Genomic DNA, 16,968 nt, shown 5'->3' on the forward strand with positions numbered 1-16,968 from the left:
AAAAATAATAGTTTTGTTCATCAGCAAGTGTTAAAATCGCATTTGTTTCTTCATATTTTAGATCAGTATGGTCTATGAAACATCAAATACCAGTAAGATAATACCACAGTGCATCAAACTCGAAGTACATGGAAGAGATACGAGCACAATAATTTGTAGGTTTTAAAATGTCTAGCACTATTTCCTGACTTAAAGTGAATGAAAAACATATGGGGAGTCCTTGCAGAAAATATTTCTAAAAATAATACCAGATATGAGACGATTAATCAACTAAATGTAGCGATAAATAAAAGAAAAGTGGGAAGAAATAAAGAAAAATGTTGGGAAACTCATTGGCAGCATGAACACTAGAATGTTTTAAATAATAAATCGTAATGACACAGCAACGGAGTAATCATTTTTATTCTTGCCATTTAATAGTTTTGCAACTGAACTTATAGTTTTGTCCAACTGTGAAACGGCATTTTTTGTACTGCAAAAAATAATTGGAGGGCATCATTTGTATTGCATTTCCAATGCACTTTAAATATGTTTCAATGTACCTCCACTGAAAAAGAATGGAGGATTTCAAAAACAAACCATAGAAAAATCAAATAATCAAATGAGCTTATAATTATGTTTATATTGTTATATACTATATTATACTCCGAAAGTGTATTTTCAGTCACGTCGCGTAGCTGTCATTCGTTGCATGCCAATATCTACATTCTAGATTTTACTTTCTATGTTAGGTTGCAAACATCGCTACAGGATTTTTAAAGTTTAGACATTTAATACCTTATAAACCGTTTGAACTAGAGAATCAGTGTTTCACAGAATATAATTTCTTAAGGTTAGCCATAAAGTTGTTCAAAAAAAGAATTTGGGTGGTCGAGTGCTCAGCTGAAAAAAGTTTAATAATTCATGTCTGTTCAAACTTTAGTATCATAATATTCTTACATCAACTTTTAATTTCCAAAGTACAAAACAGCCTAAAGGTGTTAAAAAATGGAGGATTCGAAACAATTTTGTTACATTTGTTTTGTCACAATTTTGTTACAAATTCTGTGGAAATAGGTACAAAAATCGATACCTGATTGCTAAAATAAAGGTTAAAAAGTGCGCTCTGAAATTTAACCTTCGACTTTCAACTACAACTTTTAATAGCAAAGAACTTATCGAGTTTGACTTACGTAAAGAATACATATTTTTAAAATGGTCTTATGTTTCTGGGACACCTTCAATACTCTCACGTTCATATATGAAAATCTGTTAGTTGGCTTCGTATCAATAGGGGTTCATCGAACTCTACGTGAGATTCCATAATATTTTTTTGAAAATGTGAACCGCAAGAGTTGATAGCGGAGCCAAGCACCTTTTGTGGCTACATAACGTGGGCTACGAGTATACAAATACGGGGTGCGTGACACTTGGTAGATCGGCCCGTTTCTATTCTCCGTTACTTCCTTACTTTTCATTTAAAAATAACCTTCTCTTATTATTCATCTGTACATTGTTGCATTTGAATTTGTACATTACCTAGATACAGAATTTTATTCGTACATCGTCTGACTATTGATTTGAGTATTTTGATATGAACACTGTGAAACATTTGTGGCCGAGCAAACTAATTTACTATAATTTATTAAATATTATTCTCAAACGTCAGTTAACTTTCAATTTAAATCAAGAAATCGACTAACATTCTGAGCATCGAAGCATCTCACATTATCCGTTCAAGTGAATTATGTAACTTCGATAACTTTTTATTTGCAGTGTAAATAAATGACGAAGAAGATGAGGGGTTACTCCAATGGAAATAGTAAAAAACATCTTATTTTTGCAAAGAAATTACTTTAACCAATGTACACTTTAAATATTGAATTATTTCGAATAATAACATCAAATAACAAATAACTTGATGAAATCAAATAATAAATGCGAAACCTGCAAATAAAATAGCAAATTGTAAAATATTTTATTTCTCAAATACATTACTACTCCAGTAACATTAATAAAGGCACTGTAACAAACAAAGTAAAGAATACAATAAAAATTTTATTCGAATTATTATTTTAACAAAATTTGATATCAATAATGTCCAGTTTTAGAATGAATACAGTATATAGAAATTCTGTATTATACAAAATATATATGTAAGCCATGACATTTTGCATGTAGCGTAAAATACGTTAGAACTGCATAATTAAAAATCAACAGTAACGAAATTGTGGTAAACTCTTTGTTTTAAAGGTGTAAACAATTGAAAATTCTAGCCGGATAGCCGTTACACTTGGCAATCTGCCTACCACCAGTGCGAAGAAGGCTATCAGTCAGGGTCCGTCTAATAGTTATAGTCACACGTCACTTTTCTATATAGACCGTACATTCACTGGATGTGATGGAGTAAAAAAATAGATCTAGTTCGTAGTACACCCGTCCCTCCATTTACGCGGAGTATCCGTTCCACGTATATTCGTCAATATTGTCTGCCGATACAAAGGAAAACAAAATGTTAAAAAGGAAACGACAGCTTAGCAACAAATTAATAACAATGACATTTTAGAAAACAAAAGTAAATTTTATTCGGTGTCACTGAATTCAAATTGTGTAAATTGATATCACGTATAAACAATACCGCGTAAATAGTAAATAAATTTACCGCGTAAAAGAGAGACTCGTGTAAAGAAAGTGCCGTGTAAACGGAGAGACTGATGTACCTACTATGTTAGGCAATTTGTGTAGTAGAGTACAAATATGTTATGTTACACGACCACAGATGCGATAGAGGGTAGTCTAGTAATTTTCTGTCTGTAGTATTGAGTTACCGATACTGTCAGATACGCCCATAACCCTTCGCATTCGAGAGTTTTTCTCATCATAAATATTTCTTACTTGCCGATGAAACACTTGGCGACGTCCAATTCAATGAATAAAGAATTTTTTATATCAGCAACACTGTACTGATTGTCATTTAAAATTTTAATATATTTGATTCTGATCCCAATTACTTATCGCACTGCTATACAAAACCAACAGTCGATACATTACAGGGCGTGACACGAAAATGGTAAGGGAGTCCTAGGACCCCCGAGAGTGTATGACAAAATTTTATATTGTATGTTACGTTTATCCTTATATTTACCTTATCCGCACCAAATATCTCGCCTATGGTATATGTATTTTTCTAACTTTTTCATGTATCTATGTTGTCTAAAAAAAATAAAATTCTTACAATAAGTAATACTAATATTTCGTTTAAAATTAAAGTTAATCGTTAAGATGTACTTGTAACATTTTGATCTACAACTGTGAATTGAAATTGACCGCGTTTACTTTTAGTACATCTTAGAGCTAGCGCCACCAAAATATTAGAATTTTCACACGTGACATAAGAGATAAATAAAACATAACCTATAGTTTCTTTAGTAAGTTTTTTCAGTGTATCTTTTATATTTTATTGTTGATATTTACTAATCATTATAGTGTGAAGAATTGTATTAAAAGTAATTTGTAAAAAAGATGATAAAATAATTTCCACGTTATATCAAACACAAAAGTAACCTTAAAGATACTTTATTGGTAATTCAATTCGTACAAAAAATGCCCGCTCCGTGTGAAGATATTGTTGGAGACATAGAAGATCTAATATCATCGCAGGATATTACACCAAAAGAACGATATAGTACAAGGAAAAATATTACTGTTCGTTCTAAACGAAAACAATTGACAGAAGAGCTACCACAACCTCCAATACTTAACAGCATTGTTCCCGGAACTCAAACTATTTATGTAAAAACATGGGGATGTACACACAATAATTCTGATAGTGAATACATGGCAGGTCAATTGGCTAGCTATGGTTACAAATTAACAGAAAATAAGCATGAAGCAGATTTATGGCTTTTAAATTCATGTACAGTAAAGAGTCCTGCGGAGGATCATTTCAGAAATGAAATAGAAGCTGGAAGAAAAGTGGGAAAACATGTTGTTGTGGCTGGGTATTACAATTTTTTATGTCAAATTATTGTCTTTGAAGTATTACATTTATTACCTTATAAAATGTTTTGTATAAAGTGATTTATAACTTTTTAAAATAAAAACGTTGGTAATATTAATGGGAAAAAATTTGATATAACTTAAGTTTATTATCTGTTTGCATGAATATTTATTTTCAAAATTCATTATGAATATTTTAAGTTCTTTAGACCAAACAAAACAGTAATACATAAAATAAATAAACATTACTATGACTGAAATGAATATTAATTGAAGCAGAATCAAATATTTTTCAGATGTGTACCACAAGGTGCTCCAAAGTCGTCTTTCTTACAAGGTCTCAGCATGATCGGTGTACAACAGATTGATCGTGTTGTAGAAGTAGTTGAAGAAACTCTGAAAGGAAATACAGTTCGATTTCTGCAGCAGAAAAAAGAAGCTGGTAAAAAAATAGGTGGTGCATCTCTAAGTCTTCCTAAAGTCCGGAGAAACCCATTAATAGAAATTATAGCAATAAATACAGGATGTTTGAATCAGTGTACTTATTGTAAAACAAAACATGCAAGGGGTGAATTAGGAAGTTACCCACCAGAAGAAATTGTTGAAAGAGCAACACAAGCATTCGACGAAGGTGTTTGCGAATTGTGGTTGACGTCTGAAGATACGGGGACTTATGGCAGAGACATTGGTACTAGTTTACCAGAACTGTTATGGAAACTTGTAGAAGTGGTGCCAGATGGTTGTATGATACGTGTTGGAATGACTAATCCACCATATATTATGGAACATCTAGAAGAAATGAGCAAAATTCTAAGTCATCCAAAAGTTTACAGTTTTCTTCACATTCCTGTACAATCTGGAAGCGATCAGGTACTTTCGGATATGAAGCGAGAGTATACGCGTGCTGATTTTGAGTATGTCGTTAACTTCTTACGCGAACGTGTCCCAGGATTGACAATAGCTACGGATATAATCTGTGGATTTCCAACAGAGACGGAAGATGATTTCAACGAAACAATAACGCTTTGTGAAAAATACAAATTTCCAAGTTTGTTTATCAATCAATTTTTTCCAAGGCCAGGTACACCAGCTGCTCGAATGCCAAATATACCTACACAGCAAGTGAAGAAAAGAACAAAAAAGTTGTCAGAATTTTTTCAATCTTATTCCCCATATGATAACAGGGTAGGGGTTGTTCAAGATGTTTTAGTTACAGAAATATCTCATGATAAAAGACACTATGTTGGACATAATAAATCTTATGAGCAAGTTTTAGTACCCTTAAAAGAAGAATATTTGGGGAAAATGATTAAGGTGAATATTGTAGAAACGACAAAATATTCTATGAAAGGAGAACCAATAAATGAAGGTAGTTCTCCATCGTTGAAACCATGTCTCCCAAAGGGAACTATTTCCGGAATACCGATAGAAATGAAACCATCAAAGTATAGAATAGCAGCTGTTTTAGCAATTTTTCTTGCGGTAATTCTACGGCTCCTATGGAAGTTTTTAATTGTTTAAGACTAAGCAAAAAAAAAATATATATATATATATATCTAAAAATATTAAACGATTTATTCTTTATTCAACATTTCCTCAAGTAATAAAATTATTTCATCAATGTAGAATTTCATTAACCTCTTTAGAACGAGAGTCGATTGTACAATGCTGGCTTATTGCCGAGAGGAACATAGTACAAAAAATGTTAGACTACAGAACAATCACAATACAATTATGTTTATTGAATATACGGGAATTACTAAATTAGTTATGATAATTTACAAAGGAATAATGAAAAAGACCAAATAAATAAGCAATAGAATCAACTGAGTAGACTATTCTCTAAAGTAAGCGTATGGCTAAATAAATGCATTTGATGACTGTTAATTCTAAGTATGATGTTCACATAGAAGAAATCATTCTTCGAATGGAACAAGAAGAAGAGAATATTACAACTTCTTTACTACACTTTAATTAATATATTTATTGTATTATAAAACCTTTAAAAACTATTTACATTTTAACAATTTGTATTTTACTCAATGCAATTTAATGCTTTTACACATGTTTATTCTTAATCAAAAACATACTGCACCTGAAAAGAATGAAACCGCCCAAGGTGAAAAAATTAAAACAGTAATAAATAATTAATTAAGTATATTTCAATTGACAAAATACAGGAACCTGCCCTGGGAGGGCTTACAAAATTTTATTAAAAAGACGCCGTTGTTCTAATTTGTTTATTTAAACAATAATACCGAATATAATTTAACTTATTCAACATATTCGAAACTAATATTTTAAATCCGCCCGTCTAACATATTAACCGTATAGAAAACTATAATAATACAAAAGTGAGAGAGCACGGTCGAGGGCGAAGATGATTTATCATTCTCGAATATTATATCTTTGATAAATCGTTTAATTATAAAAAAAAGTAAGTAATGTAAGAACATATACCTAACTACTGAGATATCATATTCTTTAAAAATACAAACTTCTTAAAATATTGCATTAACAATGTTCCTTCTATTTGGTATAACACCTTTCTCAATATCAAGGATTTGCTTTCCGTTAAAACAACTTACTATATACCGCGCGTGGTTATACCACAATATCTCCTGAGTATTAAAATCCACGGGTGAAAATACATAATACGCTCGAAATGACAAAACATGTTACTTAAAAATATTCTTTATAATACTCATAAAAACCGAACTTCAAACAAAGTTCGTTTTTCACATGAATTTTGAAAATATAATTTTCAAACGAATTTTTGTTGTGTTGCATTCATTTAAAATACCCAAGAAAAATGATAAATATTAATGATTAAAATCTTAGTATGTTATTTACTTTTGATTCATTATACCGATAAAAAGATGAAAAATAGAAAAATGGGAAATTTTCAATTCTGTTCGCACAAGTCTTGTTTTATTAATTTTCCGAATTTATTATTTTAATCAAATTTGAAACGACAAGAGAAGATGAAAATATACGAATTAAACTAATAACTATAATCAATAAATTTAATTTACTCTTTGTCTTTCATCTTTCGTTGCAATAACATTATAGATTATAGTTAAGTACTAGTTTAATTCATATCATTCATTTTCCCCTTCATCTGTCTTTCCAAGTTTTTCTCGAACTGGTATCTTGCAAAAGTAATACAGCCCTTTGTCGGAGAACAGGAAAAGAAACAAAGGCAATGTCAATATGTGTTTCATATGCTCTGGATCTTAGTAACAATTAAACAGAATTGACCTGTAAACACACTTGTTTTCGAATGAGGAAAGGAACATTTTACGTATCATGTTTGCACACGTGGCGAATAGTATAAGTTGGTAAAGAAAAAAGCAATTGTTCAACTTTTTAAAGGAACAATTAAACGACAAATAACTCTACAACATCGCACGACAATGTGTTTTAAGTCTCTAATTCAATTTTTCTAATGGTCAACGGCTGCTTATTTTAATTGTAAAAACACGTATTTCATTTATAAAAACACGTATAATTATTAATAAAAAGGCATTAATATTCCACAAAAAATACATTTCTCACCATTTCAGGTTCGGATTTTAAAGATTATAAGAATTTTATTAAATCAAATAATTATTTTTATTTCTCGCTTTCCATCAATCCTTTAAAAAGTCAAACACTAACACTATATAAGGCACATTATTTTTCCGATGTAAATGATAGACAATGCCTAAATTACTTAACATCTAATCCTAATTTAGTTATACGTGTAATGCACTATCGTGTTTTTACGAATAAAAATATATATATTGTCGAAAAGGCCACATCGCGTAAATTGCTTTCGCTTATGCTACTTTTCCTTATACAGAAAGTATTTTTCTAGTATACTAAAACAATTTTTGTAGCCTCGTTCGCAAAACATTTTGGTGTTTTTTCGCTCGGAGGCATTGAGTTTTCCCTACCTAGCATTTTGAGACGACAGTATGTAATACTATGTAATCATTCAAATTAATTTCTACCATTTCATCTAACATATATCGCTAACCGTATGTACAAAAGTAATTGATCTTTTGATTAAGTCTTTGAGCATAGTGTTATCGCTTAATGAATATTTAAAACACTACGTACCTACACTGGAATGATATTGTCCCATATCACAGAAATGTCGCGTGTGCTCGTTGCACCCACGCTGTTCTGAGATGATGTTTACTACTCTACTGAGGATTAAGTAATTCAATCGTAAAAGAATTGTCATGATAATTGCATTAACTATTAAGTTACGGATTTTTATACATTTATAGTTAATAAAAGTTCTCGAAGTTCTGTTACTTTTCTGCTATTAGAGACGATATAACACAGTCTTCTCCATTTCTTTAAAAGACTGGGAATTTGCATAAAAATCCGTAGGCTACTAATAATAAAGTGGCAAAGAGATGGTTTGCTGTTCTATTCGTTGAAACTCGTACAGTAATAGCCCTTAAAAATTTATACTGCGAATTGATAAACAATTACCTAAAAGAATTTAGTGTGAATTTTAAAAGTGATTTTTACTTTATTTAAGTCTTAAATTTATTTTATTTTAAAAACGTAAAAAAATGCATTTTTAAATTAATTTTTCAACATTTTTCAATAATTGAGATTTCCATATTCAAATGAAAGATATGAATGTATGAACTTTTTTTGACCTTTGAGTCTCAACATTGGGCTACATTCTTTTTCTTTTAAATAAATCACACTCATAACTCGAATTAACGGCATAAATTGTAAACGACATTGTAATAAATAGAGAGCATCTTGGTAAATATTAATAGACTTGGTAGGCACTAAGGTACTGACCAAAATTGTGGACATAACGGAACACAAATCTTTTCGCGACATTTCATAGAAAATATTTGGATTTTCGCTTAGAGAGACATATTAATAAACATCCAGACTGTTTTCGCACTTTACAAGATAGAAATTTCGTGATTAATACTTCGAATCCAGTTTATGCTTTTGCTGATTAAGATTCTAATAAAAATTCAACAACCAGTTAGTTTATTTGTCTATTGATACTAAATTTCAGTTTCGTTTTTTCTTCATTTAATTAGTTTAATTTTTACGAACCTTTGGATCTAGGACAAAAGTCCTAACAATAATCGGCACTCTAACTGATTGTTTAGTGGGAATGAATGTAAAATTCACGTTAAATGATAACTCGTTTTCGTATTATCCTGGGCGGAGCAGAGCAAACGGAGCCGCACAAATTGACCATTAGTGACATTCCCGACTGGGAATTACAGTCTATCAAAAATCTCGCAGAGGCAGGGATACACACCCCTGATGATTTACACAAAGTACATAAAATAATCATGAGATCCGTAGAGCGTAAGATTCTATCCATTAAGATATTGAGAACATTTCAGAGAGATGAATCACTATCAGACAGTGTCAGCATATTAAATGCAATTAATGACAACGAGATCAGCAAATGCTTTCTTTTCTACCACTGTCTTTTCCACAATTATTGGACTGTTTGTATGTATCAGGCTTTTTAAATTCATACTGAACAATATCATAAACCTGGGAGTCTTGTATAGGACTTTTGACCTGTTCTGAAAATTATTTTTTTTTTTATGGGAGAATATAGTCCACCAATTGATTAGATACAACGAACAGACAAGAATTTAGATTTAGAAGTGAATATTAATCACGAAATTCTGCTCAAATACAAATATATTACTATGCACTGGTTATTTACATGCAGTCTTTTGTGATTCAGCATACACCGGTACAAAAATAACGTTCAAAAATGAGGAAAACCTAAACGAGAACTGGCACTTTACCAACACATTAAAACGACGTATAACGAATTGAAGTGGTGTACTATATACTAAAAACATTGTAAAAAATAAAATATGGCTCTCAAGGAGACAGGTGAGAGGAAAAGGGAAGCGTCGCTTTTACGTGTGTTGCAGTAACGCGACCCTTTTCCCGTTCTCTTTGCCTAAATATTAAAACGAAATAGCTTATGGCAATCCTTATGGCGTAAATTACATGATGGCACAAAAGTATATCTTTTTTTTGCACCAGAAAGAATCTTCAAAGCTCGAGCACAATAATGATAAAAACATCTTAAGGGAAAGAAATTTGTTGCATTAAAATAATAATAATAAATTCGCACATGCCAAATGTTTAATAAATTTTTTCTCTCGAATGTTGAGATTTTTCGAATACGCAGTACATGCTCAATTAATATTGAAACAATACTGTTGAGTTTTATTTATTTAATTAATAAATAAACGTGTTAGGTTATTGATCTATTAAATAGACATAAATTTAAAATGTTTGTTGTTTAAATTGTTAAAATACAACAGTTTTCTTCCCACGAAATAGTTTTCATCGTTAAAGTCCTTCTCTCTTTTTCCAATGCTTAACTTATTCTCTAGTTTCTGGCACTGTGCATTTCGATGCTCTAGCTCACGTAATTTTTCTTAACTTATTTTAATTTTATTCGTACAGCTATACATTCTTCGATAATACTTTTTAAGTGACTCTGTTATGAGTCATGGCAATCCTTTTTTTGATCTCGTATTTTATGAGACTAGGAGCAATACATTCATGTAACTGATTCAACTGATTCGTGCTGTGTGTAAAGATCACTGTTTTTCCTTTATCACACATTATATAACCTTACACAGTTTATTTACTTTTTACACCTCTATACATATTCAATTGCAAGAGTTAATACATGAAAGTTTGACCAAAGAATTATTACAACCTTGAGTAAACCATAAACATATCAGAAGGAGGTACTGTGCTATGTACTCTTCAAATGACTAAAATCAGTTGAATCACTTACACATGTGCGCAAAACATTATTTCCATTTCCATTGAAGAGAGAACAGCGTTATCATAGGAAAGCAAATGGAGAAAAGAAGGGACTTCATTGAAATTTCATCGCATATAAGACAGGACTGCAGCATGCCAACAGTTTACATTTTAAAAAGTCTATGACTGATGTTTCACAATAATTTACATTTCATAGTACTGACAAATGTAATGATGAATAAAATTCATGTATATATAATATATCAACAGTTATTAAAATATTAATTTTACATCAGTTGCACATAAATTTAAGAATCTATTGATTCACTTCTATAAATATTCAAAACAAACTACTTCAAAAACAATAAAAACAAAATTGGTCAATGCGTTAAAATTATGAATTTTTTATTATGTACTCAACATAAAATAGTTATAATACTCAAAATAGTTAGAGAATTTGGTTGAAAATAATAGTTGAAGAATTAATAAGTAGGTGAAAATGCAGAAAAGTAACTCCCTTACTGATTTCAATGATTTTTTAATATGTCATACAAATTAATGCTTTGAACATGGAAACTAAAAGACATCAAACTTTTTGTAACAATTATTATTATTCAAAGTATTAATTTCTATAAGATATTAGAAGATCATTAAAATCGGTGACGAAATGGCCTTCCTGCAGCTTCATCGAATTTTATTCGTGTTGATTTCTGGAATAAATTCTCACATGACATATTAGTTCCAGTGAGTAATTCTCTAATTCCTTTGAGCTTCATACCATTAAATGTTTTTTTCAAAGTTGTAGCATCGTTTCAAACGTAAATAGTGCGCATTTAAATGTTCAATAATTTAAAGACAAATACAACTGTGTCTAAAGTACACCTTTTTTTCTCAAAATTGTATTCTCAGTGAAATATCGGCGTGTAATAGTAATATATTACAGAAAAGAGAAAGTGAAAACGCAGAAGTAATTGGCCGGAGTTTAGTCGCCAAGAAAACCGCTGCTCGATGAAATATTCTTTCGCATATTTATCAGATAACAATTATGTATAAAAATACTTATGCAAAATGAAATTTATACTTTGTATGCTACTTTGAATTTATAATTTGTTTCTTCGATACAATATTTTATAAGTTAGGTCTTTAATATAGAATTCAAAACTTCCCACGTATGATATGGTCAGCTAAATATGGCCAAAATTTCGGAATCACTGTATGACGTAGCGAGCGTCTCTTTCATACTGGCTTCATTAGTTCACGATGCACGACTGTTTCGAGAAAGTAAAAAGTGGTCGGTGTAAAGCGTCGGCCTGAACCCCTTAAAGGTTTTACGAGCCGGCTTTTATGGGTTCTCATATTGTCTCCTTTCCTCTTCGCATCTTATTCGCACTGCTAATCGCTAGTCTTTACCAATCCCTTTTGTCTCCTCATCGCTCGAACCGAAAGAGAGCGCGCTGAGACTTGATTGCTCGATTGTGAGCAATTTTAGGGCTGTGTAACGACTCTACGTGAACGAGTAAAACGCGAGCAGAAATTTATGACACTGCTAAAAGAGCCGTTCAATTTACATCGTGCGAATTTACGAACTGAAAATTAAGAGAAACGATGAGCAATATTCTGAAAACATTCCATAAACTAGCTGCTAACGTGGCAGCAAATTAATAGTATATAGTAATTGGCTGCTACTCTAAAGAATTTATAAATTGTTATCCATAATGAAGCGATAATTTCAGATTTTATTGCGTTTTCACCTTCTCTGAAAGCTGGTTCTCTCTTCCACCTGTTTACCCGATCGAACAGGCACAGCAAGTACTTCGGGACAGAAATGAATCTTAAACCAAGCTTGGTCTGCCTCCAGACTACATTGCTTAACCCTCATGCATCAGTGGGGTCACTTTAACCTAGAAGCAAACCTCTATTTTTAAAAATATATAAATTAATTAAAAATGAGCAATTTATGTATGTTATAATTGAATCATAGATCTTTTTCTTCAACCAGGTGTCAATTTTGATTGAATTACATTTGTAAAATATTAATACAGTAATCGGCTAAAAACAGTGTAAAAGTATTAATATTCATTTCAATGTCCAAGTACTCGAACGAACGCCACCGTACCACTTTTTTCGTGAGGAACTGCGTTTCACGACAATTACAATAATTCGAGAAATATGCTTATTCTAAACAGTTATAATTTAACTTTCCTTGTAAAAGATGACAACCTTAAAAGAAATGTTTTATAATACAGTGTGCTGAATGATCGACGTTTCTTCGACGAAGTTTATAATCTCCTGAGATTCCGCTTGCTTTGCCTCGAGCCGACAACTAGGCGTTTGCTCCTCTTAGTCGGCGTAGCTAACAGGGGTGTTTTACAGGGGCCCGTGTGCGGCCTCGATGAACACGAGGTGCAAAATTCCATCAAGCAACCTTGCCTTGAACACGTTCCCACGTTCTTCTCGTCATTCACGTGACAGGGGAATGAACACTTTGGACAGGGCAACAAATGCTCCCCGGGTGCAAGGGTACGACTAGCCTGAAAAAAGTGGAAAAGAAGTAATTAGTAACTTTCTATTACCATGAACTCTTACCGAAGAAAATTACATTGTCAAAATTGGATAAGAATCGGCATAAAATTTTATCTTAACGTTTTCAAATAAATAAAAAATGCAATGAAAATGCAATATTAAATTCTAATATTTTCGAGAATTTCATATTTTCTTGTGGATTTATAATTAATTTATCCTTTTTTACAGTTAATATTGCAAAACTACAAAGAGACCTATTTCTTAAAGTAGGTATATATACACAAATGTTACTTCGATACATATAAATACGGAATATGACGATATACGAAATCCTTATAGCGCTTACAATGTAAAGTTCATAGATTTATTTTCGCATCCACAGCACGGGAAGTGTTATTATATAAAAGATAAGAAATAGTTTTATAAATTTTTTGTACAGATAAGTAGGTATTATCTTTTGTAGATCAACAATATTTAATTTCCTCATTCGATAATGGTAAGTTGTCGGTAGAGAAATGCTCAAAGTAGATTTGTACATTACCGACACTTGACCAGACGGTAACATCGTTGCTGCGGTCTTATTTTCAGAACACACACTTTTTAAAGAGACTTGTACAAAACTTCGAAATATATTTAATATATTGAATCTTATAACAGTCATTACACAAGTTGGTAAATTTTACAATTGAAAATGTACAGTGTTTAATTACTATATAACTTATGCAACGTAATTTACTTCTCGAGGTAAATATTATAATAATTAACTAAATTTCTCTAAAACTAATGTATCAGAAAAATCATAGTGAAACGAAACACATTACACAAAAAAAACCTACATTTATGATATTAATTATTCTGTGACATCGGTGCGTTACATTATGTAATATAACTATTACCATAAATTGTTATTTCAAATTTGACAAATGCCATACCTATTTAGGCAAAAAGAAAAAGGAAATTGTTACTTTCTGCAAGCGCGAAAGTTCATTACAGAGTCTTCACATTTTGTTTTAAGATAATCTAACTAATTGCATTTCTATCTACTTGATTCCTAACAATGTGAGGTAATTAGTGAATGAACCAATATTGTCACTTTTCGAATCCCTTTTGTGCAGGGAATAATTAATCGCATTAGTTACGTCAGGTTGCACCTGTTCACGTCAGAATGACTTATTGCAGTAACGCAAGGTGAAAGGAGCGTTAAGCCGAGCACCAACACAAGGATTACAGGGGGATTCACCTGTATGCATACATATTCAAAAGTGTGATCAAATGCACGTAAATGAGTGCTAATTGTTTATATGCAACATCACTAGTTTGAGAACAAAAATAATTGCTGGTGTACTCGATGAAATTACTTTATCGTTAAGAATTTGTTAGAAACAGGACAGAATATGATACTTATTTGATGTCTACGTTCACTTTAAAGTTTCACGATTGATAATAGAAAAGTAACATTTAATTTATATTCAAGAAAAGCAAATAACATTCAGATTTGTCGAGTTTAATTTAAAATACATTACGAGTCTGACACGATATTATAGGATAAAGGATTAACCCCTTACACCCCGAATTTGTTTTGCATATTTCCCTCGATAGTTCTGTATTATTGTGATATTTTATTTGAAATGCAGTTTAAAAACCAGTTAGTTTGTAGAGAGCACTGTAAACGGTTCTTCTCACTAATAATATTGAAAATAATATAATAATATAATCTATTTAATATCTTTTAAAAAGTATTTTGACAAAGAAGCACACTTATGAATAAAACTGATGTCGAGTCACGCTCGACATAAACATTTATTTGAGATTCTATCGAACTAACCGGAAATAGCATCTAAATACTTCACGCGATTGTTTATGGGTGAATAACCTATCGAAAATAAACGTGGCCAGTTATTGTGCGTATTCGCGACTGAAACATAGCGTCACGAACAAAGAGCAACGTTGTCGGGACATGTTGTGTCGAGCATCTGTCGTGCATTAGTAATTAGTACGTCAGCAAATGCGTGAGAAAATTTCGACGATAAGTAATCTGCAAGGTGAAATTCTTCTCTTGGATGCAAGTACTTGAATGGCAAAAGTCAGTTTTGAAAAGCATTCTTAAATATTTCTAAGTTAATTACTTTTTCCATATAATTGACATGTATCAACGCTCTCTATAACATAAGAAAAAATTAGTATTTCTCCTGTGCAGTTTATAACAGTAATTATCATAAGAATTGTAATATAAGTTTCTATACTTGCCCATAAAACAAAACCATATAATGAACCATCTTGTTTACCAAAATATTCTTTCTTCATTATTTATCTAATATTAGTTAACGAAAAAAGAGAATATTTTAAAAAATGAAGAACTCTAGTATTTCATACTAACTGATTTTATATCTTCAATGGTAATTTCAATATTACTTCTTTTCTCAATATTCATTTCAAATTTATTTTATTCACTGAACATACTCAGATATGTTTAAGTTAATTTGTATTTGGTTTAAACATGAGTTAGTTTTGTTGTACTATTAAAATTATTCTCAAATTAAGTATTATTTAATTGGATTTTAATGTTTTATATATATATTTTTTTTAATTGCCTGAAAATGAAATCAGTAATTTCAAAAGAATGTTATATTTATTAAGGACGTTATATTGCTAAGTTAGAGGTCACTTTATAAAAATATATTTTTATTCAAATTTTTATTATATTCAAAAGAAATCTTATTTTCTTAAATACATTATTTACTATTATAAAATTTATTGAAATATTATCAAACGAACGTCCTTCGCACGTTTTTCTTGGTTGGTTGGCGAAAAGATAGCACGCTTTCGGCCGACAGTAATTTACGACTGTGTCACTCGGATCCTCGTGCCTAGCAACCGAGTGAATTCCAGTCAACAATTCCGAAAGAAACGTCGAAACGTTGGCGTCAGAATTTCTGGCGGGAAAGGTGGGCCTTGCGGCTTCGAAGACATATGGACGTAATGCAATCTTATCTTTTCCTCCTTAATTTCATTACTGAACGATATGATATAGAGAGTTTGTATACTCTTACGATCATTAAATATGTTTTCGATAATTAATTCGATGAGGATTTTTATTAAATATTTTTTTATATTATTAGGATATTATAGTATTTATATTACACGAGTTACGAAGATCAAGTGATGTAAAATCTCATAGATTTCATATCTTTCATCTTTTATGGTTTATTTCATACTTTTTTCAAACCTTACAGAAATGTTTATATATATTTTAAGAAAAGAATTTCTTTAAGTAATCTTTCCCTTCGTAACGAAAATACTATATTATACTGTGGATGTAAATGGATTTATAACGTATTTTATTGCATAAATTCTAATCAAATAAATATTATTGTACATTTATTGAAACTCTTTACCAAGGAAGTACTGTTTTACTGAAAATTCAATTATAATATCGATAATAAATCCAATTCAATTATAAATCCAATTATAATAATCCAATTATTATTCTTTACTTATCCATTAACGATTTTAAAACCGCGCTGGTGATTATAATTTTTCTATTTTTAAGATTTGTTTGTACATCTTTTCTTCCGAAATTTTCTTTTCATTCTTGGAAACAAAAATATGTATGCAAAAGATGGGATTGTGTATTGTTATAAATAAGGTTATAAATGGAACTTACAAAAAATGTGTTCAAAA

The 16,968-nt window shown here is 30.8% G+C and overlaps 2 protein-coding genes across 2 annotated transcripts in view; one reads left to right on the forward strand and one right to left on the reverse strand.

The window, feature by feature from the left end:
- Positions 1 to 3,325: 3,325 nt before the first annotated feature.
- Positions 3,326 to 6,168, forward strand: LOC116431691 (threonylcarbamoyladenosine tRNA methylthiotransferase). The gene is made up of 2 exons (XM_031987519.2): positions 3,326 to 3,980; positions 4,275 to 6,168. The coding sequence occupies exons 1-2, from the start codon at positions 3,583 to 3,585 to the stop codon at positions 5,497 to 5,499; spliced, it is 1,623 nt and encodes a 540-aa protein (XP_031843379.1). The 5' UTR covers positions 3,326 to 3,582; the 3' UTR covers positions 5,500 to 6,168.
- Positions 6,140 to 16,968, reverse strand: part of LOC116431753 (uncharacterized) — a 65,208-nt gene continuing 54,379 nt past the window's right edge. Inside the window, exon 2 of the mRNA XM_031987650.2 lies at positions 6,140 to 13,295. Within this exon, the coding sequence (XP_031843510.2) occupies positions 13,044 to 13,295 (252 nt within the window). The 3' untranslated portion in view covers positions 6,140 to 13,043. The remainder of the gene's footprint in view (positions 13,296 to 16,968) is intronic.

Source organism: Nomia melanderi, chromosome 1, assembly GCF_051020985.1.
Source record: "Nomia melanderi isolate GNS246 chromosome 1, iyNomMela1, whole genome shotgun sequence".
Lineage (NCBI taxonomy): Eukaryota > Metazoa > Arthropoda > Insecta > Hymenoptera > Halictidae > Nomia > Nomia melanderi.

Excerpts from the sequence above, each read along its gene's own strand:
- LOC116431691 (XM_031987519.2), top strand. The coding sequence starts at position 3,583 with ATGCCCGCTCCGTGTGAAGATATTGTTGGAGACATAGAAGATCTAATA. Across the intron at positions 3,981-4,274 it reads AAACATGTTGTTGTGGCTGG|ATGTGTACCACAAGGTGCTC; the intron begins GTATTACAATTT and ends AATATTTTTCAG.